The 27,991-nt window shown below is 34.2% G+C and overlaps 1 protein-coding gene across 7 annotated transcripts; it reads right to left on the bottom strand.

Annotated features, from left to right (window-relative positions):
- Window position 1: 1 nt before the first annotated feature.
- LOC125665684 (uncharacterized) lies at window positions 2-27,989 on the bottom strand. 7 transcript variants are annotated; one of them, XM_056152383.1, is made up of 3 exons: window positions 13,640-13,791; window positions 7,378-7,458; window positions 2-3,007 (listed from the first exon to the last, which is right to left on the bottom strand). In XM_056152383.1, the coding sequence occupies exon 3, from the start codon at window positions 2,983-2,985 to the stop codon at window positions 1,048-1,050; it is 1,938 nt and encodes a 645-aa protein (XP_056008358.1). In that variant the 5' UTR covers window positions 2,986-3,007; window positions 7,378-7,458; window positions 13,640-13,791; the 3' UTR covers window positions 2-1,047. The 7 variants fall into 7 exon arrangements, with proteins under 7 accessions (XP_056008358.1, XP_056008359.1, XP_056008356.1 ...); XM_056152384.1 differs by lacking the exons at window positions 7,378-7,458; window positions 13,640-13,791 and adding an exon at window positions 27,174-27,989; XM_056152381.1 differs by lacking the exon at window positions 7,378-7,458 and having other exon boundaries at window positions 13,640-13,760.
- Between the last annotated feature and the right edge of the window lie 2 nt (window positions 27,990-27,991).

Genomic DNA, 27,991 nt, shown 5'->3' with positions numbered 1-27,991 from the left:
GAACACTGCACATGTTTATTCAAACATGCACCATTGAGCAAAACATTTAGGTTCAGTCAAAATCAAATAAAAACAACAGTGCTGAAAAATTTCAATGAAAGCACAATACACATGTAAAAACTAAGTCCCTGTGTTGACATATTGGAATCATGTATTGTCAAAGAGTATTCTAGACTTGTTGCATTTTCTAATAAAATATAAAGGCATAGAAAAATATACATGCTGGTAATATTGGGGGGAAATGCACACATTTGCAAACAAGCACACAGTTCAGGACGAAGCTTCACATTCCGCTAAAATAAATCACGCGTGCAATAAACGACACACATGCAACACACATTGCGCGAAATCACGATTTCAAAAGATATTCACATGCAGCACATTGTATTTTATAGGTAAAGAACAAAAATATCTCTTTGGAAGTGTCACAAAAAAGCTTTAGATTGTGTCATTTAGAGAGAGAGAAAAAAAACCATTATGGAGAAAAGTTTGCACAAAAATAAATAGCCATTATATTGCTATAAATATATATAATACTGCCCAGCTGTTACTTAATGGCTTATGAAACACTACACAGACTTGTTTAATCATGCGGTAAAAGTCAAACTACAACACTTTTGTGGGGATACATTATTTTCTATCAATATTGAAAGCATTCATGTTTCGTATCATTCACATTTGAAATGTTTTTGCTTTTAATATCTTTACGAATTTAAATCATAGCTATTTTCTTCATGAATGCGCTGCAGTTGTAAACAATGCGCGTATGAATCTTGATAAATATAATACGTCTATCTTAGCAGCTGGAAATTACTATATAGAAATAAAAGTAGAATGTAAATATATATAAAAAAATATTATATTTTTGAAAATGCATGAGGTTATGAACTGCAATGCTTCATGGCGGCATTCTTTTCATGAAATCCGCAATATTGTCGTAAAGGGACTTCTTACTGACCGTTTATAGAAGTATGCCCGCGGTCATCACAGAGTACTTATCCAGTGACAAAGCGACGTTCTAGACCGAGTCTCTCTTTCTCTCTCTCTCTATTTTTTTTTATTAGAACAAAAACAGAATGGCTTTAGTAACCTCTCCTTTATGCATGCTGATTGGTTCTTATACATGTTTGTTCTTGTTATGACGTCATCTAGAATCGTCATGTGACCATTCTTTGCCATTTCCACCGTCGACTCGAATTTTGCGTTCCCTGGGATTGTTGTTAAAGTTATGATATACCGCTTCCGAAGTCTGTCATCAATGTCTGATCCGTATATAAGATTGCGTATTGTAAATCTTGAACGAGATTTAACGAGATTTGAGTCTACCACTGATGCGCCATTGACTTCTTTCAATTTCAACTCTTGGCACTTGTGGTGGTGCTGAAATTTGTCATTGATTCTAGAAGTAATGAAGATGGCAATTTCTTGAACTGTTGGATCCCTGACTGATACTTTTTGAGACGAATAACAAGGACAAAAATGTTCCGGAATATGCGCGTCTTTACAAGATCTAGATTTGGGAATTTCGTGAAATAGACTGATTCCGCGAGGTAAAAGTTTCGTGTAGCTCACGTTTTTAATTGTAAAATCAGCTTGCAAAATATTTTTCAGTGTTTCATGAATATCATACACGGTGATTAATCGCTTTGTGTTTTTTAATAAGTTTGAGTGTATGTGAGGGTATTTAGTTTTCAGTATCGGCGGTATGGACACAGCCAAAAGAGGCATCCGCGCCTCGAATCTGCCCACGAAAGTATTTTGAATCTCGTTCATTAAGTAACCATGGTCGCTAAGGAATATAAAAACCGAGTTATTTAATCTACCTGTTGTGTGAAGCCAGCGAACAAATTGAAAAATATCATTATCTCCAAGTTGCAGATTATTAAGGTAATCATGGCAGAGTTCGTTATTCCAACTGAGAGCAAACTGAAGGTTATCACCATATCGCTCAATAAACTGTTTGTAATAGTCAATGATAATTTTGAACTTGGGCTTATTCCCAAAGCAAAGACCCCCTTGACTCCCTAGTCGGATCCCTTTATCGGCCAGGTACATATGTGCCTGATCTAATTTATTTTTGTAAAAAGACACACTGTCGAATGCAAGGAACATCGGTCGAATGTAGTGGTGAACAGGCTGCTCATTGAACCCTTTTAAGTTAGAATTGAATGTTGAAATTTCCGGCCAGTCCTCTGCATGGAATGTAGCATAACCCTTTTTTGAGAATTTTTTCCACATGAAAGGAAATTCATCGAGAAAACCCGTCGTGTTTGGTAGTTCACCCACCGCTTTTCCTGTTAGAAGTGGGGCTATATTGGGAAACGTATTTCCCCCAATCTTGGTATACCCCTCGAATATGTATGCACTAATATCATTTTTAAGGTATTTCATTGTCTTTTGTAGTTTTCTTTCCGCGTGTAGACGGGAAACTGCGTCAATTCCATAGATAAAGACGTTCATCTGCTCATCTGATGTTTTCTTAAGTTTCTCCTCTTTTAATATATGTCTGTTATTGATGTTATGATGCATGTTGCTGTATATGACTTTTCCTTCTGGAGTTTTACAAACAACGTAAAAAAAATCAGCTGGTACAAAATCACCTGAAGTAAACGTCACTTCCGGTTCCATACTTATTTCCATATCTCCCTTTCCACGTGTCACAATTTGATATGTACACGACAAATCACTATAGCTAGCAAAACTGAGCATGACTGTTTTGTTTTTCTGTAATTGGCCTTTGGAATCCACATAAACAAGGGAAGGCCAATCGGCACATTTTATAGACGGCACATCCCATATGAACTTCATAACCCCAGGATCAAAGGGATTTAAGTTCTCGGGTAAAACACAAGCCAAATGAGATTTCATATTGTGATACGTAATTTCCACATTGTCATAATAATATTTCATCACTATATACCACGACGCTACGACGCAGAAACATAAAAGATACAGGAAACGTTTAATCTTTTTAAAATTGGCCATGGAAGTCACAGATTACGACAATCTGAAAAGAGAGAGAGAGAGAGCATGTAATGAAAATCATAAAATATACGCAATCACGACACAATCAATAAATGTTTCGAATGTATTTTGCCTTTGACATCTTTACAAACCTCAAAGGAATGACACTACGATTATTGGTTGAGAAAATCACGTGATTGAGTCTACAAATACCCTCACTGTGTCTCGCGGGACGTCGTGTACGGCATCCCTTGTGGGTTTCCATAAACTCCACATGATGTAAACCGTCATTACAAGACGGAAAAGGGTATTTTTACACGAATTTCTTGTAAGTTTCATCACAGATCGTGTAATCAACAGGAAACTTAACAATCTCGTTTATTTCGCTGCTTTGTATGTATTCTAATACGTTTACGGCGTGGTGCTACTGGTAGTGCAAAACAGCTACCCATATATAAATGAACGGACACACGCAGTATTTTTTTGTTTGTTTGTTGTTTTTTTTGTTGCGCAATTTCCATTCCATTTATAAAGTCTTGTTTTGTTTTGGTATTAATAAACAAGTTATTGCAAGATAGTGAGGGAGGGCAAACGCCCCCAGAGAATACGATTTATCGGGTGAATAAATCTTTATCATTCCCTCACTATCAAACAATAAATGTACATATCAAGAAGGCAAACACATTGGATTGTATATGTACAGTCGATATCGACTTGATATCTACATGAACAGATTATAATATATCTAAACATATTAATACAGTGCACTTGAAATAAAGTTGAATTTGAATGCGGTTGTCATTACTCTCAAAGAAGCAGGACACATGAGCTTTACAAGGAGATCCATTAACTGTGCAGTGAAGTAGGATTTCCGCCATTCTAACTTTCAAGCCTCATTATAGACGGCTAGATCACTGCAAGCTACGTTCGAAATAAATCCCTATACTAGTACAGTATTAACAATAAATACCGTGGTTCTTTTTGTTGCGAGGGGATCTGATTTTCTATGATTTCATCTTACCCCTATCCCACGAATTCAACGTTTTAATTATTACATGTATACGTAGATTTATGTGTGGTTATACTTGTAGCTCCAGACTTGGATGTCGCGAAAAAAAAAATCTCAAAACTTAAGTTTGAGTTTTCTTTTATTTGAGCAGTCAAAATTTGAGTAACTTATCAGACTTTTAAAAATCCAATTTTCAACTTAACTTGTTTCGAGAAACTCTTTGAATTTGATGACTACAGACTCAGATATGTCACATGATCAGATACGTCATTTTAACCGTAACATGTTTACTGGGGTACACCCAGTCTGCTACAATCCCACGATCTGTTCACCGTGACATGTTTACTGGGGTACACCCACAGTCTGCTACAATCCCACGATCTGTTCACCGTGACATGTTTACAGCTGGGGTATACCCACAGTCTGCTACAATCCCACGATCTGTTCACCATAACATGTTTACTGGGGTATACCCACAGTCTGCTACAATCCCACGATCTGTTAACCGTAACATGTTTACTGGGGTACACCCAAAGTCTGCTACAATCCCACGATCTGTAGTAACCTGAATGTATACGACATGGTCACTATTGTACATTTTAAACGCGTTTCAACAACCGACAATGAACTGATTTTCCATGGATAGCCCCTTCCAAAAAGATTGCTGCTAGGAATGTTATTTATCGAGATTTCTGTATATAAAAAACTCTATATATTATGTACTACCATTTCATTATAACGTGTTCGTGGTAGATGATGTCCATGGTGGTTTATCTTAAATTTCTCATTAAACGCCATTTTCTGAATTATGACGAGTGCCAGATTGAATGGTCTCGACTTAGAAGAAGTTGAAAATGTGAAACATCAACAGACGGGCGATTTTCTGGACATATTATGATCAGAGTACCTAACGCGAGTCTCAGCTTCAGGCGAGCTGAAATTCATTTAGTTCTTATCAGTTGATTCATATTTAGTAAAAAATTTAAAAAAAGAAGCAATAAATGGTTTATTTGCTTACATGTCGACGAATGCACTTCGTTATACATCTACTACATTAAATACTGCATATCCTTTTTCAAGACGATCCCCATATTCCTAAGACGCCGATCATCAATAAGACGCGAATTCACGGCAATTTAGTTTTTACGATATAAAGAATATAAAGAAAGTCTGGTCCAATCAAATTGCGTCTTGCAAATGATATTGAATAATTTTAATTTCTAAAACCCGTAGTAAGTTAAATCAAGAATTTCTGCCTTTGCACACACATGAGGAAGTTTAATTAAATGTATGAAACGTTCGATACTTACGCGGAAACTGCGTGGATAATCTTTACTCCTCACATTTAAAATGACTTTGTACAGAGGAAATTCTGCACCGGAAGATAAAACGATACCTTTTGTTGTCAATCCAAAATTTGGGGAAAACCGATATATATATATATATATTTTTAAGAACAATTCATCACAAATGTATAAATTTCCGCATCCTTTCACAATCAACGTGTCCGTTCATTATATGTGTTACCCAAGTCAAGAGTTTATGCGTGATTCATTGCACGTGAGAAACGTTTTTAAAAACCGCTTAACTTAGGGGGATGCTTTGTTTCGCAGTAAAATGATCGCTAATACGATTTCATTACTTAAAAAAAAAAATTGAAATAAATGTCTAATTTATTCCGTTCATATAAACAACAAAACGTTGAGATAAAAATAAACCCAATTTAGAGTATTCAAAAACCTTAGCGGTAGTAATTTATTTTGATGATTTTACAAATGTAAGTTTTTATGTCATACTTTCATTTAATTTCTTTAATTTTATTTGATTGTGTTTTATTGTTGCATTCCTCATCTTTATACCCATGTAAAGCGCCTGAGAGTAATTTCTTTTATATAAGAGTCTATTTAAAATTTATCATTCATTCCTTTGTTAATTACAATTCATATGTGAATAGCACAGGTAATTGCATCGCTTGGGGTCGAATGTACTGTATAAAGAGTACTCTTTAATAGTAAATTTGACCCCAAGCGATGCACTTAGCTGTGGTGAATAGGAATGGGTATGATTTGAATATGAGCGCCGCTAATCGTTGGTCAACGTGAGCGGATGAAAGGACCTCATTTTATTCAGATTGCTTGTACAATACACTTGAAGTCTTCAATAAACCTATCCATTTTCCAAAACCGGATTCTTTTCTTCGCAAGGATACCCGGTTACAGTCGCGTCACGTACATCCGGGGTATCAGTACGATACGGGTCAAGGTTGTTTTCTAACAGTCCCACTCTATATACACTGTAGTTTGGCCTCTGCAATCCATTGAAACTCAAAATTTAATAACGTCCATATTTGCTTCATTTGCATGACATGAAACTTCAACATGAAAGGCGAAGATAACGAACAATGATCAATCTCATAACTCCTATAAAGGTGAATATAACGAACAGTGATCAATCTCATAACTCCTATAAAGGTGAATATAACGAACAGTGATCAATCTCATAACTCCTATAAAGGTGAAGATAACGAACAGTGATCAATCTCATAACTCTTATAAAGGTGAAGATAACGAACAATGATCAATCTCATAACTCCTATAAAGGTGAAGATAACGAACAGTGATCAATCTCATAACTCCTATAAAGGTGAAGAAAACGAACAATGATCAATCTCACAACTCCTATAGAGGTGAAGATAACGAACAGTGATCAATCTCATAACTCCTATAAAGGTGAAGATAACGAACAATGATCAATCTCACAACTCCTATAAAGGTGAGGATAACGAACAGTGATCAATGTCATAACTCCTATAAAGGCGAAGATAACGAACAATGATTAATCTCATAACTCCTATAAACAATACAAAATACAGGGTTGGGCAAACACGGACCCGTGGACACACCAGGGCCTAGGAGGAGTAAGAATCCCCTGTCGACCGGTCACACCCACCGTGAGCCCTATATCTTGATCAGGTAAACGAAGTTATCCGTAGTCAAAATCAGTGTGCCAAGAATGGCCTACCAATCGACTTGTACACTGTACACATGAGTGTACCCAAACAGTGTATGTAACAACAAAACCTGAACAGCGTCAACGTTTCGTGCTATAAATTACTTATTTTGCACACAACACTTTCGGCACATAAATTCTTGAAGGATTCAAATTCTAATATGAAAATAGTTTGGTATGATGCCTAATGTGAACTAAATCCTGCTCAAAACACGCACGAGAAGAATTGGATTCATTACGATCTAATAGAAATCAACGTTTTTCTTGTTAAATCGGTTGAGTATCCCTTTAGGAGCCCAAGTATTGCATGCATGCACGTTCACTTGAATTCTTCGTTATTCAGATTTAACGGTACAAGTTAATTTAGCGTCCCCGACATTCATGATAAACCTTACCTTGGTGTCCAGTGCGCCTCGCGTTGAGATTTGCACGTCATCCAAACATATATAGCGTCACGAGCGTCGCGGTGACCGTATCTGTGTAAACGTTTGGAAAAGAATAGGATCTTAGTCGCCTGTGTACAGTGTAAGCTCGCCATGACCCGCTCCTTTATTTTATCAAATTTTAGTTATTAATTGCCCTCTTACCTGGCAATTTTGTTCTGATAAGATTACTATAAAAATGGAAAAACTACAGATAAGTGCTCTCCCTGCCATGCATAATGATTGTGAATTTGCATATTGAAAGTGAGACGTTTGCGTACACTGGCTATGGAAAGCTTTGAAATTGTAAATAAATCCAGCCCTCATTCTTCATGATCTCACTACACTTATACAAATACTGCTGTTGTACCCAGCGTAAGCACGGCAATCTCTCAGGTACAGTGCTCCTAAGATCTGGAATTTTTAAATACCAAATGAAACTAAGCATCTTATACAACCCTAAGTCAGTTTAAAAGTTTTATTACCACATGGTCTGGCTCCACATGTTATTGGAAATTATGCAGATCTTAGGTCCAGTGTACATAGTTTTGCAGTTTGTGCATACGTCGTTTCTGTTCTTTTTATCTATGCAGCTTTTGTGGGGGATTTTGGAGGGGGTTGGGGGTTGTTTGGGGTTTTATTTCTTGGCTTATAGTAGAATCTAATTTGTCTTCTTTATCGTCGCAGTACTACCAGCCTTACGGAGATAAAAATTAAGATAAATTTTAAATTGTATTTATTTAATTCTTAATACCACACGTATATATATATAGATATATATATATATATATATATATATATATATATATATATATATATATATATATACATGTATATATATCTCTAACCTCGTGTTTCCGATCGTAGTTTTCTTTATTTATTACAGAGTATGTTGCGTGTCATATTCACTAGCCAAGGGTGACGATGCACGGTGTCCCCGAAATAGGAACACCGTGTATTGACAGCTTTGGCTAGAGAATATGGTTGCGTGTTTGCTGCTGCTTTTTATGTGGCGTCTACTTTTTGTTGTTGTAGTGTTTTATTCTTTCTCTGAATCTTATGTCCTTCTTATCTGTTTATTCTTGCATGGAATGTGTATTTTTTTCTTTTTTTTTTTTATTAATCTGTGATATGTCTGTATATATGCATGCTATGTGTATTTTGTCTTTGATATATGTGATAGTCGGTTATAAAAAGGTCTACAAAGATTGTGTTGATTTGGTTAATGTGTTATAGTACAATAAGATAAATAAGTAAATAAAATTTACCTACTTGATAGTAATTTTGAATGTTAGTAATATTGATTTTAATTCAGCCTTACTTGGCTATCACATAGCAGCGATAAACACAAGACGCGGGGACATTGCACGGGTCGACATGAATGCAAATCTTGTTTTGAGATATGAGTTAATAGGAAACTCCATTATTTGTTTTGTTAATCTTTCAAATTGATTTCTCCTGGTCTGTAATCAGTGTTTAAACAACCTGGAAAATGCTTAATGTACATTGTAACACGTCAATTCATCATTTGTTCAATGTGAAGTTCATACTTGTAAACAGTATTGCCTCATTATGACGATAGTTGGAGAGGGAAGGGGGTAGGGGTGTATAACCTTTCGAAACTCCTCTAGACTTAGTAGTAGCTGCAATCTCAAGTATCAGCGATCACAAGCCAAGGTGAGATTATCAACAAAAATGGCAATGCACGAAATTATATTTAACTATTCAGGCATGCAGCATCTTCTTAGGGGGTGGGCAGTCGGAAGAAAAGAATGGGGAAAAGCAAACTAAACAGTATACTTTTGTTAAACAAAATCACAAATGGAAGGGTTTATATTCATACAAAATGAATATATTGCTGACTGATTTCCCAATGGCGAGCTGTAAGCACGGTGTGTGGGTATTTTAACTATATAGTAGAAATGTCCCCTTGTTTAATTAAAACAATAACAAATTTATCAAGCTCGGTATAAGATGAATGGTATACAATGAATAAAAAAAAATAGCTGGGCCGATTGGCATCCTCCCGAAATCATTTGTGATATTCGGATTAAGGGGGAAGTTTTACTTGTCGGCAATATATCCGAGGGGTATTCTGTCCCAAATGTATATATCTTTTATTAAACCACAATTTGAATGTGCTATTTAAGTATGGTTTAGATGTACAAATGTAGATATAGAAAAATTAGAAAAAGTTCAGTATTTTGCTTCAAGAATACACTGTAACTGCAGGTAGTACAATAATTGCCTCTAGAAATTCACTTTACTTAGAAACAGATTGGGAACCTTTGGAAGTTAGAAGAGATAGATCTAAGCTCGTAACAATACAATTCAGTACCTATTTACCTCCAAAATATAGTACCTATTTACCTCCAAACTATTGTACCTATTTACCTCCAAAATATAGTACCTATTTACCTCCAAACTATTGTACCTATTTACCTTCAAAATATAGTACCTATTTACCTCTAAACTATTATACCTATTTACCTTCAAACTATTGTACCTATTTACCTTCAAAATGTAGTACCCATTTACCTCCAAAATATAGTACCTATTTACCTCCAAAATATTGTACCTATTTACCTCCAAAATATTGTACCTATTTACCTCCAAAATATAATACCTATTTACCTCCAAACTATTGTACCTATTTACCTTCACAATGTAGTACCTATTTACCTCCAAAATGCAGTACCTATTTACCTTCAAAATGTAGTACCTATTTACCTCCGAGATAGAGTACCTATTTACCTTCAAAATGTAGTACCTATTTACCTCCAAAATATAATGCTTCATGGTATTCTACTAGGAATTATTGAAATCATTCATTGCCAAAAGACAAATCCATTAGGTTAGAAAAGTTCAACAATTCTTTAATTCTTGATATACACGCTTAGCTTCAAAACAAGGGAAGCAACTTCTATCAAAACGTTTAAGAAATGTGTGCAAAACAAAGTTGTAAAACCACTCAAATATTTTTGATATGGGGAAAGATTTTTTAATATTGTTCACACAAGGTTAAGACGCAACTGTATTTTGAGATTTGATTTACATCGTTGTAAACTGATAGATTATCCACATTGTTCATGTGGAAGGGTAGCTGAGATGCAAGTCATCTTTACAACAAGACATAATTTAATGAACAAACTACTTGTATTCAATAACTTAACTCCGATAAAGGCGAAGTTAGCGAACAGCGATCAATCGTATAACTCCTATAAAGGCGAAGACAACGAACAGTGATCAATCTCATAACCCCTATAAAGGTGAAGATAGCGAACAGTGATCAATCTCATAACCCCTATAAAGGTGAAGATAACGAACAGTGGTCAATCTCTCATAACTCCTATAGAGGTGAAGATAACGAACAGTGATCAATCTCATAACCCCTATAAAGGCGAAGACAACGAACAGTGATCAATCTCATAACCCCTATAAAGGCGAAGACAACGAACAGTGATCAATCTCATAACTCCTATAAAGGCGAAGATAGCGATGAGTCATCAATCTCATAACTCCTATAAAGGCGAAGACAACGAACAGTGATCAATCTCATAACTCCTATAAAGGCGAAGATAGCGATGAGTCATCAATCTCATAACTCCTATAAAGGCGAAGACAACGAACAGTGATCAATCTCATAACTCCTATAAAGGCGAAGATAACGAACAGTGATCAATCTCATAACTCCTATAAAGGCGAAGACAACGAACAGTGATCAATCTCATAACTCCTATAAAGGCGAAGATAGCGATGAGTCATCAATCTCATAACCACTGTAAGCAATACAAAACAGAGCGTTGTACAAACACGGACCCCTTGGTATATACTAGAGGTGGGATCAGGTTCCTAGGATGAGTAAGCATCCCCTATCGACCGGTCACACCCGCCGTGGGCCCAATATCTTGATCAGGTAAACGGAGTAATCCGTAGTCAAAGTCAGTGTAAGAAGAACGACCTATATGATACACAAAACATAAAATTGTTATCAAATTTTTTTCTTAACGGATGTGGGCATTTTTCTAGAAAGTCTTGAATAATTAATTTTTTATATATTGATATATAATTCAACTTCTTTTCTATATAAATCAGACTTTCAATGATCAATTATTATTCATTTATTTCTTGAAATTTTGCAAGGCATGCAATATCACAAATTGTTGCACTGTGAGAAGGCTATTCAAGTTGTTGAACTTGTGCTTAATCCTTTTGATGTTTTAATGTCAATAAAATATATTTCATTCTATTAGCTAACTAAGATCAAACGAAATAACAATCTGATTTAAATCCGCTCCTCGATCCGCTCCTCGTGTAGCGACAATAAAAAAAAAAAAAAAAAGAGGAGCTGACAGAGGAACTGATTTTAATCAAATTGACGAAAACACTTTTCCGAAGTTCATCCCTTATCTATAAATGTGTCGTATCTTAGGATTTTCCTAACTTCTCTCGTGATTTACAATGGGTAAATATTGTGTCTTGAAAAGATCAAACTAAATAAGGTGGCAGCTTATTTCAAACCGTGTCGTCGTCAGATTAAATGCGAGAACCGGTTTTCAAAGAAAATCAATGTTTCTTCTTTTCATTTTTTGAAAACGTTCGTCAGCTGTCCTTTCATGGGAATATCTTTTCTTGATTTCTTTTGCTGGAGTTTGAAAAAAAAAATTTTTTAAATCTCTTTTTAAAACTAAAATATCTAATTTCTGTCGTTGAAAATTTGACTGCCTTGACATTTTCGGATATCGAACAGAATGCACAGATGAGCCCGTGGTTCGTTGAATTGTATGACTAGTTGGAAAAGTGTGTGTGTGTGTGTGTGTGTGTGTGTGTGTGTGTGTGTGTGTGTGTGTGTGTGTGTGTGTGTGTTAGGGGGGAGGGGGTGAAGGTGGACTGAAATAATTCTGTTTTCCCTCCCAATATGAAGTGTGTGGTTCGTTTTAAGAGGGATTCCTATAATTTCTAATTATCCATATTTGATTTTAAAATGTGGTAAAAAATAATAAAAAGCGAAAGATTTATAATTCTATCTGGGTACAGTGTGTTAGTCAATCCGTTTTTGCCAAAGATAATTACATGTTCATGTACCTACTTGTTTTTAATCATGATAAATTTCATTTCTTTGGAATCTGTTGTTTGTAATTTAAACCTATATTTACACGAGACACTCATACAATAGAGTGCATTAAATATACACATGCGAACAATGATACGCTACAATATTGTTTATACAAACCAATTTTGCTATAAAGTACATTCATATATCCAAGAAATGAAGAATATGAATTGGTTTGATGTAATATGCACACAACGAAAGACTACATAAGATAAAAAAGTATTGATTATTCGTTCAATCTAACTTATGGTGTATCTTAAGATAAAAATAATAAAAATATGAAAGTTTATGAAACAGCTGTCAATGTTCTTAAGAAAATCATCAGTTAGATGACTATCTTATATCAAATCTTACGATATGTCAATATCTTACGAAAGTTTTGTGAAATTGGGACCTGTTCGCTTATTTAACTGGGGAACAGTGGTTTGAAGATAAAGAGTTATGCTCGCTATCTTTATTCAATCATAGCTATCGTTTTCAGCACATCAACACTTAGATGTAGATTACCCCCAGACCACTCCACTTGACATTGATTAGCAATGGTATATGCCACTTCATGATATCATGTATATAAAAATGGGGGAAGATAGCGAACAGTGATCATTCTCAAATCCTATAATTTTCAGATCATCTATCCTAATGTTCAATCATTTCTTTATTCAAATCTTGGAGCCTTTTTTCTTTTCTTTGCTTTTCTTTAAAATTTAGTGATAATGACCTCGTGTAATTGAACATTTACATCAGACATATTACGTATATCACACATACATGTGCTATAGATATCATTGAAAGAATTTTAAAAGAAATTAAGTTTAAACTATAATTTGTAATCGGAAGTAATCGGGGTCACTGTAATGGAATATGTGTTGATCTTAATCAATCATTTTCGAAACACAGTATAAATTAGTGAATTGGATTTCTTTTGAATATGAAAGTAACTGTAGGTCAATCATAAATTTAGTACATTCAAAGTTATCAGCCTGGAGCCTGGTTATCATCGCACAAAATCTAAAAAGTAATCAAGTTATAAAGCTCATTAATATTGTTTACCTAGATTCTATTGAAATATAGTCATATCATTTTTGAGTTTAGTCCTATTGATGACTCAAAAAAGTAACTTACTTGTAAATGAAAAACGTTAATTTCACGGCCCCCGTAACCTCATCATCAAAGTCAAACTGGCACATTTAATAATACGAAGTGAAAAAAGGAGATACCATATCTCGTTATCAAGGTGACCTTTGACCGCCGCACGTTTCACCAGTACAAAGCCTTATATTGTTTGGTTTTCGTATCTGATCAGAGGTCTTCATAGTTCCGTAACTAGAGGACGCTCGGCTGTTTCCGTAAACGCCAACGAACGGTGAAGACTGTGACCATAGGCGCCTGGGTCAAGGATATTGTTCTATAACCTATATGTAAACAATGGAGGAAATTCGAACCACTAATAAATATTTCTCCCTGATCTATGGTGTTTCTTTATACATTTTTTCATGTTCCCGGAAGCTTAAATACACGTGTCATTATCACAGAACACTAATTTATCCACGTTTTAAAAAATGTATTATCCCACTGTTATATATTATGAATCAGTGAGATAAGACATTTTTAAAAACGTGGATAAATTAGTGTTCTGTGATAATGACACGTGTATTTAAGCTTCCCGGAACATGAAAAAATGTATAAAGAGACACCATAGATCAGGGAGAAATATTTATTCGTGGTTCGAATTTCCTCCATTGTTTACATATAGGTTATAGAACAATATCCTTGACCCAGGCGCCTATGACTGTGACCGATAGAGGGCGCATAAATTTCAGCGGTGGATTTTTAAACATTTTAAGGAAGGAGGGGGTCTGAAAAGAAAATAATAATTACTGTGAAAGATAGTCAAATAAAGGGCGGGTTGCAACCCCCGTAACCCCATTCTAGATCCGCCACTGATTTTAATTCAATGCAGTAAGCCCGTTTCCCAATTATACTATGGGGATCCGTGACGGTAGGTAATCGACTGCAGGAGGGAGGAGATGGACCTATCCAACATCCTTCGGAGGACTTACCCATCCCCGTATCTTCAAGAAGATCCGTTCCCGCCCACCCGCCCGAGATTTATGGGGATCCGAGGGTTGGTCACTACCGACACGTCGCTGCAACCTTACATGTATAGCAGGGCCCCTGCTGGGCAGTCTGTACCATTATACATGTAAATCACTTAAACATCGTCATATGGCTGATTTCCTTTTAAAACATGAATGAAAATATAAATATTAGCAATATTTGTATATTAAATATTCATTTAAAGAATAATGGCCTAGCTGAGTAGATTAGCCAGGTGATGGTCCCACGGTGAGTAGATTTCAAGCATAATTAAGTTTTGTCTACACATTTAAACAACGAACAAAAATGTGGGTTCAGTGCATTGCGTCATGTGCAGCAAGAATATATTTTCATCAAGGGTTTGAATCTCAACCATTTTAAAGATGTTTGATCAATCAAAACTGATAGGGGTTGGGATGACCCGGGGACACTTGCCCGTCAAAATACACAATGCAACTAGATATGTGCAACAGAGATATATGGGTCATTATCAAATTTCACAGATTTTTCAGTCACTCCAAACAATCTTGTTAATAAGCTATGTAAATGGGGGAAAATGAATATCCATGAATCAAGTATAAATAAAGTGTCATTAAAATGCGTATTTTTAATTTCTATCATACATTTAAAGAAGAAATTGACCCCAACCTACGGAAATTGGCGTTTTGAGGCTGTCAATAAATCCCGATCTTCTCTTTCAGATACAATACCATAATTAATTTCATATTTCATTTTAAAAATAAACTTGCACCATATAATAGTGTACTTTCTATTGAATTTTTTCATGAAATTATGATTCTCAACTTTTGACAAAATATCGTCAGAAGGTTAAAGATTCATGTACAAAAATTTCTGATAAGTGGTGTAACAGATGTAAAATTTAAAAATACATTGGGAAATTTATATCAAATTGATGTGTGGATACCCCCTGTCTTTAGTGAAATCACTTCCTGTCACCAAAAAACAATGCTTGAAACAGTATGATTTGTGATCGTGAAATATTTTCAATTTTGGTAAGTTTGGTTTAATGAGTACAGTTTAAAACAAGTCAATGGTGTAACACTGATTTCACAGATAATTTTCAAACTAGAAGCATGGGATGTTCATCCATAGTTCCTATTATAGATCTAATTTAGATGTAGCTTGCTGCTATCTGTATTTAAGGTACTCCTAAGGCTACATCGACATATTTAACCTCAATACATCATTGGTGTAACTGTCAGTTGTGTAACAAAGAATAATGTTACACAACTGAGGAAAATTGTAACACCACTGACATGTTTGTATTATATGGTAAAATTCTAAATAACCAACAATGATAAATTAATTGATTTAGCTTATTTAGTCACAATTAACATTATTATCTGCAGGTAGGTCATTTTGGTCAAATCAAAGCCATCATATGAATATATTAGATATCAGATATTTCAAGTGTTACACTATTGACTAAATTTGTTATACCACTGACATTACAATTTTCTCAAGAAAAGACAATGGATAAATGCTTAATGTTATAACTTTCTACAATTTTTCTTTTGTTATTAATAGAAATTGCGACTTTTGGGATCATTGCAATACATATTCCATTTGACAATTGTCTTAGACTATTGAAATTAGCTGTATATTTAATGTAACACCAATGACTAAATTGTGTTTCCATTGACAAAATAACAAGTTATGGAGTTTATTAGAAAATGGTATTACAAATCATAATTAAGGTCTAGTTTCTTCGATTTTACAAAGAACACTTTTTAGAATATACCTTTCATCAAATTGAAGAGAATGGAAAAGGGGGGAGGGTATAGACCTATCTCCAGTATTTGATGTTTAATTCTGTCCAAGTTATGATACAATTAATACGAAAACTTTCATGAGTAATATGTAAAAATATAATAACAGACACCTGGAAACGATTTCTATAAAAATTCCTCAACTGGTAGATCTATACTCGGCCTTAAATGGATTCAATCATGAAAAAATTGCCTTTACAAGATAAATATATATTCCAGTAATAGATAGACGTTGAAAAATATATATGTTGACATGCTATTTTCATTGTTATTACTTCTCAAAAATAAGCACCCCATCAATATTAAGGAAAATGCACTCCTCCTTCTTTATTTTTCTTATTAATCATTATTTTCCCAAACAAATGGGCTGTAATAAGCAACATAGACTATATATCCTTTATTTAATGGTATGTAATCATTTATTCTAATAAATTGCAGTGTGCAAAATTAACCATAGACCGATAGACAATGTCTATAGAAAAGCGAGTTGGTCTATAACGATCAAAACAGCTATAGACCGACTTGTCTTTTTAGAAATTCTGAGTAAAAAAAACTGGTTCCCCGCCGCTTATTAAACATCTATGAGAAGTTGGACCAGTTTATATGTAGTATGCTCATTGCTGATGTTTCTGTTCACCCCTTAGCTGTAATAAAATGTTCCACAATGTAATTACAAATCATTCGAATCAGATTATTCCATTTTCAACCGGGGGGGGGGGGAATTTGATATTTACTTCAATGTACGCCATTTTCGTGCAAATTCCGAATGTCCTTTTTGAACATTGTTGAACGGATTTAAAAATATGTGGAAGGTGCACGCACTTGAATCAAACAGAAAGCGGTCAGTACAACAAGTTCCAGTAAGGCTAAAGTCGCAGAAAATCATGAGAAAATGAAACGTAGTAAATGTGACTTAGATGAAGAATCAAGGCAGTGAAACTGAGCTAAAACAAAATTCTTATTGAAAAGCTTGACGTGCATGAAATTGAAAAAAGAATAATATTATAATTAAACTATGAACAAATTACCAAACCGAATTTGTGTCTATTATTTATTTTTAAATAACAATGAATATTACATGATAAATTTCGGTCTATATAGGAATTTGTTGTGGTCTATAGGAAATAAAATGACTATGGACCGAAAGTCTATAGGACTTTAAAGTTAGTTTCGCACACTGAAATTGGAATAAATATTTTCACAATGTATACTTGTGAGCTCAAACATGTTAAAGGAAATACTGTAGGAAATACCATTTGACGTCAATATGGGTCTTTTCCTTAATTTTTATGGACTAAACCTTGAATTAATTGTTTTTGATTTACAGATTATTATCTTAGAACAAGGATTTGAGTAAGAAAATCATATGTTGACGTATTATTTTAGAAATTATCAGCTCTACAACAAGTACACCCCCTTAAAATCTTGAAAAATTATACATTATCATATAAGAAATGTGAAGTTTGAGCATATTTACAACCTTGAATAATAATTTGAACTATGCTAAACTACAACTATTATAAGATACATGTGGTTTACAATTAAATTTTACATTTTATCTGAAAAAAAAAAATATTCTAGAGAGGCTTTGCACAATGTAAATGTAAAACGAAAGTAACAAACTGAATTTTGATGATTTTGCTTATATCATTAATGTATACGTGTAATGTGTAATATATCTTATATCCTGAGACAAAGTTTTATATCAATCTCTACAGGTCATGAAATAATTTACAGGTACATAAATAGGATATATGTACATGTACACGTACACCACTTACGCCGGTCTAAGTAGATGCAATCTCAATAAGGAACTATTGCATCCGCCCCAATAATTTTGAAAAAGAAGAAAGGATGAGGAAAAACTGACAAATTCATGACGGTCGGTGAAATAAAACAAATTATTTGCTGCTGATCTTTGAAGCTTGCGTCAATATCTGTAACATTGTAGCAGCGAACACAACTACGATATCTGTGGTCACTGAAGCAGTAAAATGTGAGCTTTTCTTTTTTACATGAGCGTACCATGTATTTATTGATGATAATTTGGAACCTATTCTAACCCGGATCCTCACAAAAGAAGTATCATCATGATGCTCGTGGAAATCTGAATTGGTCTGTCCTCCCCCTTTCCCATCTGTCTCCCCCACTCTCTGGTGCCCCACAATTCCATATGTTGAACATTTGGATCATAGTAAAACTTTTACACACATAAATAGCAAATGTACACTGAATGCCTCACGGACATGTACAATGTATAATTGACACCCTCATCCACCAAAATGTTGTTTGTTATCCAACCGATTTTTTTCTAAAGCTATAATCATCTCTATCTTCCCCCCTTTTAAAATAAAACACCACAAAATTTGACTGATAAGAAGATAAGAACACCCAGGAAGGAATTGATATCGGATATTCATATATCGTATCGCCATGTAAAAATCAAATGGATATCGTTAGAATATCACATTTCGGAAAACGGAAGCGTGGTTCCGCATTTACATTTGATTGTGACGTAGGCCAAGTATAGGTCTACTTTAATTACAATAAGAAATGGTAAATTATCTATATATTCCTTATAATGATGCAATCACTTGAGGATCTCAACGTGCTGTGCGCCCTTTGTATTGGGGTTGGGGGGGGGGGGGTTAACTCGTGCTGCAATGTGAAAAATGGATCCCATTGGAAAGGTAGTTATTGAAAAGAAGACACACTTAAACAATGTCCATTTGCAACCATACACATGTAATCACTATGACCATTTTACCACACCCCTACCCCATTTCCAATTTTGGTAAAAAACAGACCTGCTCCTTCTAAGTATCCAATTACTTTAAAGTTAGTATCAAAAGCATTAAGGAAAATGTTACTTAAATGATTTACACATACACACTATATGCTAAGTTTGGTCCCCACCCTGGACTCACTGAATCAGAACCTTAATCCTATACCCCAGGGACCATGAAATGTACAATTGTGGCAGAGGACGTCCTGCTCTTCATGAAATTTAGTTTTCCTTACAGATTTGCGGTTGTAAAGAAAATTTTTGAAACTGGGTCAATTTTTGTTCATCCCCTGAGGCCCCAGGGGTGTAGGTGTCCTGAAATTTACAATTTATCCCCCGTTGTCCCAAGGATGCATCAGAATTTGGAATGGTAGTTATCAAGAAGTTAAAATCATTCAATTGTTAATGTACAACGCATGACAATAGACACAGACCAAAAGCAATAGGTCACCTGGTAACTCAGGTGACCTAATAAAGATGTATATTTGAAATTTGTATTTGGTGCAAGTATATTGACACTTTTAGTGATTACCTTTGACATAATTTATTATTGCATATGTAATTTACACAAACACTATGATCAGTGGAGTAACGACAATATAAGTGGTGTAACACACACCTTCATCATTTGTACGTACAAGCAAAAAATATTCTTGTCCGATTTCTTTTTCATTGAATGGATATGTATGAAATTATTCAAGGGGGTTGTATTGATTAATTTTTAGCTTTACTGTTAAAGTGTTTGGGTCCACTTCTGTTCTTTTTATGTCAGTGGTGTAATTTACTTGTCAGTGGTCAAACACATTTTGTCATTGGTGTTACATGAACAATTTTCTTGATCGCAGACATAGATGGTCATACATCAGTATCAAACTTTTCTTAAAATAAGATTTAAATGAATCTATTTAATCTGTAATAATATTTTTGTGTCATTTTGTAATAATGCAGGTATCATGTTAAAAAGAGAGGAAGGCTTTTAAGATAGTGTCTCAGATATGCCATTTTGTGTCAGTTTAATTATAGAATTACTGAGTTTTTTAAACATCAGACCAAAATATATCAATTTTAATGCTTTTTTGCAATTATTCATGCCATTTTCAAGTATATGGTATTATTATTTATCCACTTCCCCCTTTATTATATATTTGTTACACCATTGACAGATTTGTTCTACCTATTCACCTTTGACCCCATTTTTTTGGCAATTGGGCACATTTCATGTTTGCAAAATTTAATATGTTTTACCGTAATGTTTGATAAATACGAAAGCCTAGAAGGGTCAAATTAGAATATATAAAAAAAAAATTTAAGTCGTAATTACGACTTAATTAAGTCGTAATAACGAGATAATAAGTCGTAATTACGACATAATTAAGTCGTAATTACGACATAATTAAGTCGTTATTACGAGATAATAAGTCGTAATAACGAGATAGTAAGTCGTAATAACGAGATAATAAGTCGTAATAACGAGATAATAAGTCGTTATAACGAGATAATAAGTCGTAATTACGACATAATTAAGTCGTTATTACGAGATAATAAGTCGTAATAACGAGATAATAAGTCGTTATAACGAGGTAATAAGTCGTAATTACGACATAATTAAGTCGTTATTACGAGATAATAAGTCGTAATAACGAGATAATAAGTCGTTATAACGAGATAATTTTATTAAGTCGTTATTACGAGAAAATAAGTCGTAATAACGAGATAATAAGTCGTAATTACGACATTTTGCCCAACAGAATACTTAATGCATCTTGACAAATGTAACAAGAATATATAGGCTATGTTATATGGTAACCAGTGCGGCGTCTTTGCTAGTTACAGAGATACGACGGAGAGAACTCTCACATGCGGGTATGACAACAGCATCTTCAGTTTACACACGGGCACTTGTTTCTGTAAATTAGTTGTAACATCTGTAAACTTATCACAGTGTTCTGTTGTCATTAGTACCCATACGTTACAACTTATTTACGGAAACAAGTGCCTAGAAGTTTACATACGATTTGTTTTAAAACGATATGTTTAAAGTCTGGAATTCGAAGCTAGAAATCAACAGTGAATGAAGATCTGAAAGTGTCCGGTGCCCAACTCATAAAGGATCCTTTCCTTTATAACTAGGCCTGTCAATATACAACATGTAGTGTCTTTAAAACACAATATGCGGCAAAATATTGCAAGTACATGTATGCATATCTATATGTCTTAATTTCCTTATCATATACCTGTTGAAGCTAAAAGAAATGCAATTTATTTCCCACTCCCGTCCAGTATATGCAATACAATGCCGATGAGCCACGTGTGCGATATCAAAGTTATATTTATTACTTATTTATTCTTCCAAAAGTTAAGACCACATCATACATGTACATGAATAGTTTTCTACCCTCCACAATCAGGTTATGGAATGATCTGCCAATACACATTAGAAACATTCCCTCACTTGCATCATTTAAAATTTCTACTGCTTACAACCCAATACACTTTTTAATATCAGTAAACGTAAAGGTAACATTGTGCACTGTCAACTTAGAAACAATGCAAGTAATTTAAATGCTGATCTTAAATCTCACTTCTCGCGAGATAGTGCTACTTGTGATAGGCGTGGCCACCATACTGAAGATTCTTTTCATTTCTTCTTCAAATGTCCTGAGTTTGCTGACCATAGAACTAAACTAATCTCGTCTATCAATGAAATGTAACTTTCTGTTCCTTTAACACTGAATTTACTTTTATATGTTTAAGCTTTAAATACAATGAAAAGATTTTTGAAATTGGTCAAAAGTACATGTATATCTTGGAAACTAATAGGTTCTTTTAAGTATCTCATATTTTGTCTATTATACAATTTTCTAGTTTTGGTATTTAGTTTTTTCCCCTTTACCGGTACTGTCCCCCTTTCTCTCTCTCTCTCTTTTTTTTATCTTTTGTTTGTTACATGTATATATCCTTACTTTTCTTTCTTTCTCTTTCAAATTGTATAAATATTTTTCAGTTCTCATTTTATTTGTTGTTTTTCATTCTTTTCAATTTTTTCTTTTTCTTTTCATTTACTCATATGTGCATATGTATGTGTGCATATATCAAAACTTTTCTTAGTCTATCTATTGCTATTTATATATATGTGCAAATTCATGTGAGTGTTCTCTGGTGTATATGCTATTTATTTGTATATGTGTGTGCCTTGTATTTCCATTTCACACTTGACCTTGTTGTAGGGAGAGGGCTTAAATAGGCTATGCCTGCTGCCCGATCCCATTCACTTTGTGAATAAAATATAGTTTAAATCTAAATTAAATATTTATCACGAGGATGTCGTTATAAAATGAAAACAGATCAAGAGTTTAAATATTGAGATTAATATCAGTTACATTCCGTGGAAAGTATTATTTACGGGTTTGTCAAAATGTTTTTCAGTAGAAAAAGAGAAAACTTCCTGAGCGTGTATGCAGAAATAGCACTTTAATCCGAAGATGTTTGTTTCAACGAGAAGATTCCGTTATGCTTATACACCGTGTTGGATTGGATAAATCATATAATAGTGTTGTCTGTGCGATATATTACATGTAATACGCTAAGCTTTATGTGTACAGACTTTTATACTCGGAAAACTAGAACAAAATTGCACGTTTGCATGTTGCAGTACAATATAGAGTCATTGACCCATCCGTTAAGGAGGTATGCTACACCAGAGAAATTTGATGTAGATGAAAAGTGGAGGATATGTACAACAATATTTTGAAGTTGAAAATTTTCAAATTTACTTTATTTTGTCAAAAAATACAGTTTTAGTAGAAGGTAATCTGAATTTTTTTTTAAAACCCCTGCTGGACTCGAACCTGCGATCTACAGTTCAGCAGTCGGTATTCAAACCTACTGAGCTACTCGGCTAGGTATTAAAATGGAAAAGGAAAAGACAAATATTGCTGATATCGATTTTTTCATCCATGTTTTAAAGGAAGTCAGCCATTATGACGATGTAGAGTACTACCTTAACCACACTTTTCCTAATGTGACCCGTGAGTGTAACCCTCTCACGGATTCAACACTAAATCAGGCATCGCTCTCGGATGTCCCCACTCACGGATTCCTCCGCCAGGGATATTTCGTTCATGTCAGTTTACTAGTATTTTGACAGCACCCTTCTAGGTACCACTTTACATCTCCAGGTCGCGGCTTTTCTATCGATATTCCACGCGCGTTTTTCCGTAGAACTGTTAAATTTAGGGATTTACTAATAAATACAAATCCACAAATAAATCCTCCTTAATTTTTTTTCACAGAACAGCGAAATTCACGGATTTTTTTTTTGTTTTTTGTTTTTTTGGCGCGGAAATATCGACACACATCCGTAAACAGGTAAACACACGTCTACGGACAAACTGTGACAGCAGTTATTACACGTAATATAGGAATTAGATGGAACATTTTTCTTTGGAGAAAATTTGAACGGTCAGAATAATAGTTTTATTTTATTTTTGTTACCCTCAGTTGATCCCTTTCCTATGGGACCCAAGGTGCTCTTAAATCATGAGCCCGGGACTTGTCTTAAAAATTCATAGCGCCATCCCTGTGTTCTGAGCAAAAAAAGAGTTCATTTTGTATTTCATTATGTTTACAGAAATTAGTTGTTCGTTTTGTAAATGTATCTATTAACTATCGTTTTGATCGTGGACCCTGTATAAGCGAGTTAAACCATAAACGGAATGTCAGTTTGCACATGCATAGGCATGCACATGCAAAAGTACATATTTATCAAAATCAGCAATATCTTATAAACAATTATTGTAAAGAAGAAATGGTTTTGTATAGATTGTGAAAACAGTTTTTAGTGTTGTTGATAAAAGAAAATATGATATTATGGGGTCTAATTTATTTATTACATAACAATAGCCATTACAGCACCGGTCAGCAAAGAAAGGAATAGATTGTCGCAGGGTCCAACCAAGATAGAACAAATTGTTGGTCTGGGTTCTCACTCAATATTTATTGTGTAAGGCAAAACACTATAAGTAAAACACAAACTCTTACAACACATAAATACTCGCACAACATTTAAACAGACATTTAGACATTGCACATTTAAACATACATGGCATTAACAGCACATAGAACACAATATTTTGGGTTACATTGCCAATGAAATTAAATACTTATCAATAGAATAAAATAATACAAGTATAAGTGTAAATCTTACCAGGACTCCAGTAATATGATATAAAATGAAGTTTTAAATTATATTTCTCAACGTCTCTGGAGTGACCGTGAAGGTTGCACTTCAATAATTAATATCGCATGGGGTAAATGAAAGCGGCGGGAACTTGCCTTTTTATATCAGTGAGGTTAGTATGAATATTAATTACTCGATTGTCATTTAGTTGAAAGGTCGACCCACACCACGTGACTAAACAAACTCCAATCATTCATTCATACTATCTTACACCTTCGTATTCGATTGGCTATTATAGTATTTAAAAATATCGCTCGCTACAACACGCTTATAAATTACAACTGTAATCATAATGTTGTTCATCTCTAAAAATGAATATTATTTGTGAAGTTGCAATGAACTTTTAAAATGAAAAACGACATTCAAGCCTCTAAGCTTGCATCTATATTTTGTTGCCATGTTGCATTAAGGTATTTCATTGACAGATTAAATATCATTGGATTAAGGTATTTTGTTGCCAGATTTATATCATTGGATTAAGGTATTTCGTTGTCAGATTTATATCATTGGATTAAGGTATTTCGTTGAGATCGGTAAAGTTGGCTACTAGTAACCAGCTACTTAAAAAGAAAAATGTTGGCTACGCCAGCTACTTGAACCAGGAAAAGTTAGCTACTAGTAGACAGTTACTAGTAGCTAGCTACTAAAAGTAAGAAAAGTTAGCTACTTCAGGTTACCAGAAATCAAAAGGTATAAGTAGCTGACTTCCTTAATGGTGGTATCTGAAAATTGATGGCTTATGAAGATATCTAATACCACTCCTCTTCACATGAATATTGGTAAATTGATGAGATATCCAATGCAAACATGGAGTGCCTTAAAAATTTCAGGTTACCTGCCATCCAAAGGTATAAGTAGCTGACTTCCTTAAGCGTGATATCTGAAAATTCATGACATATTACGATACCCAATATATCACTATTCGCCATACGTATCGTTGTAAGTTAGTTGAATATATAATATAAACACAGAGTTCATTAAGGTATTCACACAGATCTTGAAATTTCATTGTACCGATAATCAAAAATGTATAAGTAGCTGATGTCCTTAAGAGCGATATCTGAAAATTCGTGGCGTATCAAAACACCCTCTATCTCTTCTTGTCATCTGTATCTATAGTCGTAAATTCGTCAGATATCTAATACAAACACAAAGTTCTTTATGGTATTCACACAAATGTTGAAATTTCAGGGTAACTCGAATCAAATTGTGAAAGTAGCAGATATCTCAAAATGGATGGTATATCAAATGAATGAAGGTCTGAATTCAATCCGTATCATTTTCAAAGTAAACACTCACTTGAAACAGTTTATTCGTATTTTTGCATTGCAACGTTATGTAATTGGGGATAATTGAGCATGAAATATCATACGACTCCTCGTCCTCTTTAGAAATAAATCTGATAGATAATAATTTTCAAACTCATTAACCTTTAACTGGTAGCTGGCTATCAGTAATTATAACTTTTATATTTTGTAGTAGCTGGCTACGAGTAGCTAACTTTCTTACTTTTAGTAGCTGGATACTGGTAGCTAACTTGTCGTGGTTCAAGTAGCTGGCTACTAGTAGCCAACTTTTCTCTTTTTAAGTAGCCAGTTACTAGTAGCTGGTTACTAGTAGCCAACTTTACTGATCTATTTCGTTGCCAGATTTATATCATTGGATTAAGGTATTTCGTTGTCAGATTTAAACATTGGATTAAGGTATTTCGTTGTCAGATTTATATCATTGGATTAAGGTATTTCGTTACCAGATTTATATCATTGGATTAAGGTATTTCGTTGCCAGATTTATATCATTGGATTAAGGTATTTCGTTGCCAGATTTATATCATTGGATTAAGGTATTTCGTTGCCAGATTTATATCATTGGATTAAGGTATGAAACTCAAACGTTAATATCTAGATCAGACTGTATCCCCTGTTGAATCTGAACTTTACGGACTAGATCAAATACAAATATTATTATACATTTATATAGCGCTTTATCTAATTAAGACAATTACCCTATTAAAGCGCTTTACATGTAATACAATAAAAACAAACTATAAAAAGAACAATAAATACATAGAAAAAGGCATAAAATAATACTAAAACTGTGGTTTTTTAATCTTTCTTTTTGAAAAAGTCTTTTAATTTTGAGGTTCAAGGTCAAAGCTATGAATACTTCATATCCATTAATAGGCGCGATATATCATCATTACAACTCTAGCAATAAGACTTGTTACTGGAATATTTGCATGTTTCAAGTCTTGTTTTTTTTAAATCTTCTATACATTTTTTATATCCACCGAGACTATACCTACGATCTACGTATTGCAGTCCTTTGAAGGATAGCAACTTGTTTTTACCTTTTCCAGTGTCCATTAATTCTCCCATTTGTTCACACCGTTAGGTGCAACTGGAATTTTTGCATGTATTGTTCATAAATGTTACGTGATGCGTGTCGGTGAATTCCCCCGGGACAAATTACTTCATATACCACACATTTATCATGCCACATATATGTATTCTAACAGTAGCGTTGTAATATTTCCTTGAAATATAATTAATATTTGTTTATCAAAAAAAAAAAAAAATGAATTCAATGAAACAGTGACACGATTATATCAAAATCCTTGAAATTAGATAATTTTCGCACTAGACTAGCAAATTTGTAAGCGTCTAGATACTGAATAATAAATGAATTAATAGAATACAGCACACGATAGTTATATTACCTAAACATAAACGTTTTTCTACTTACCTTTTATATGTGAAGCAGTACAGAACATTTGTTTATAAATTCACACCATCTGTGCTTTAATCAAATAATACACACTTTTATACATTACTCGACAATCCTAACAATACTACGACAGTCCAAATATGCCATCAATAGATCCGCTCTCTCGCGTCGAGACTGTGTAGTACAGCGCACCTTTCTCGTGGAAATGCAAAAACTAAAATTGTGTAAATAATAAATATTCTCAAAAGGACCATCTGCAAAAATTGAGGTTTTTATACCTCAATAATCAAGTCATTGGAAATTGTACAACGGCTCATTTTGTATAAGAGTGAAAAAGTTGCACATGCTCCATGGTCAGTGAATATATCAACATTACGGTATTCGTAGAATAAAATGACACAATTTTACAAATCTCAATGAATTATCTCTATGATTTACAATATCTTAAACTTTACTCTATGAAATAACAAGCGAATTAAGCAGTTTACAACATGTTTACAGCACAGAATGTCACACTTGCACAGCGTCTCACAAAATATCCAATCACAACCAGTCCAAATCACACAGAACGTCACACACACTCACACAGCGCCTCACAGGAAATCCAGTCACAACCAGTCGAAATCACACAGAACGTCACACACACTCACACAGTGCCTCACATGAAATCCAGTCACAACCAGTCGAAATCACAAGGAACGTCACACACAACCACTCATCGCCTCACAAGAAATCAAGTCACAACCAGTCGAAATCACAAGGAACGTCACACACAACCACTCATCGCCTCACAAGAAATCAAGTCACAACCAGTCGAAATCACAAGGAACGTCACA

The sequence above is a fragment of the Ostrea edulis genome, chromosome 10 (genome assembly GCF_947568905.1).
Source record: "Ostrea edulis chromosome 10, xbOstEdul1.1, whole genome shotgun sequence".
Lineage (NCBI taxonomy): Eukaryota > Metazoa > Mollusca > Bivalvia > Ostreida > Ostreidae > Ostrea > Ostrea edulis.
Note: the sequence above shows the minus strand (reverse complement) of the source record. Positions and strands in the feature narration are given on the sequence as shown.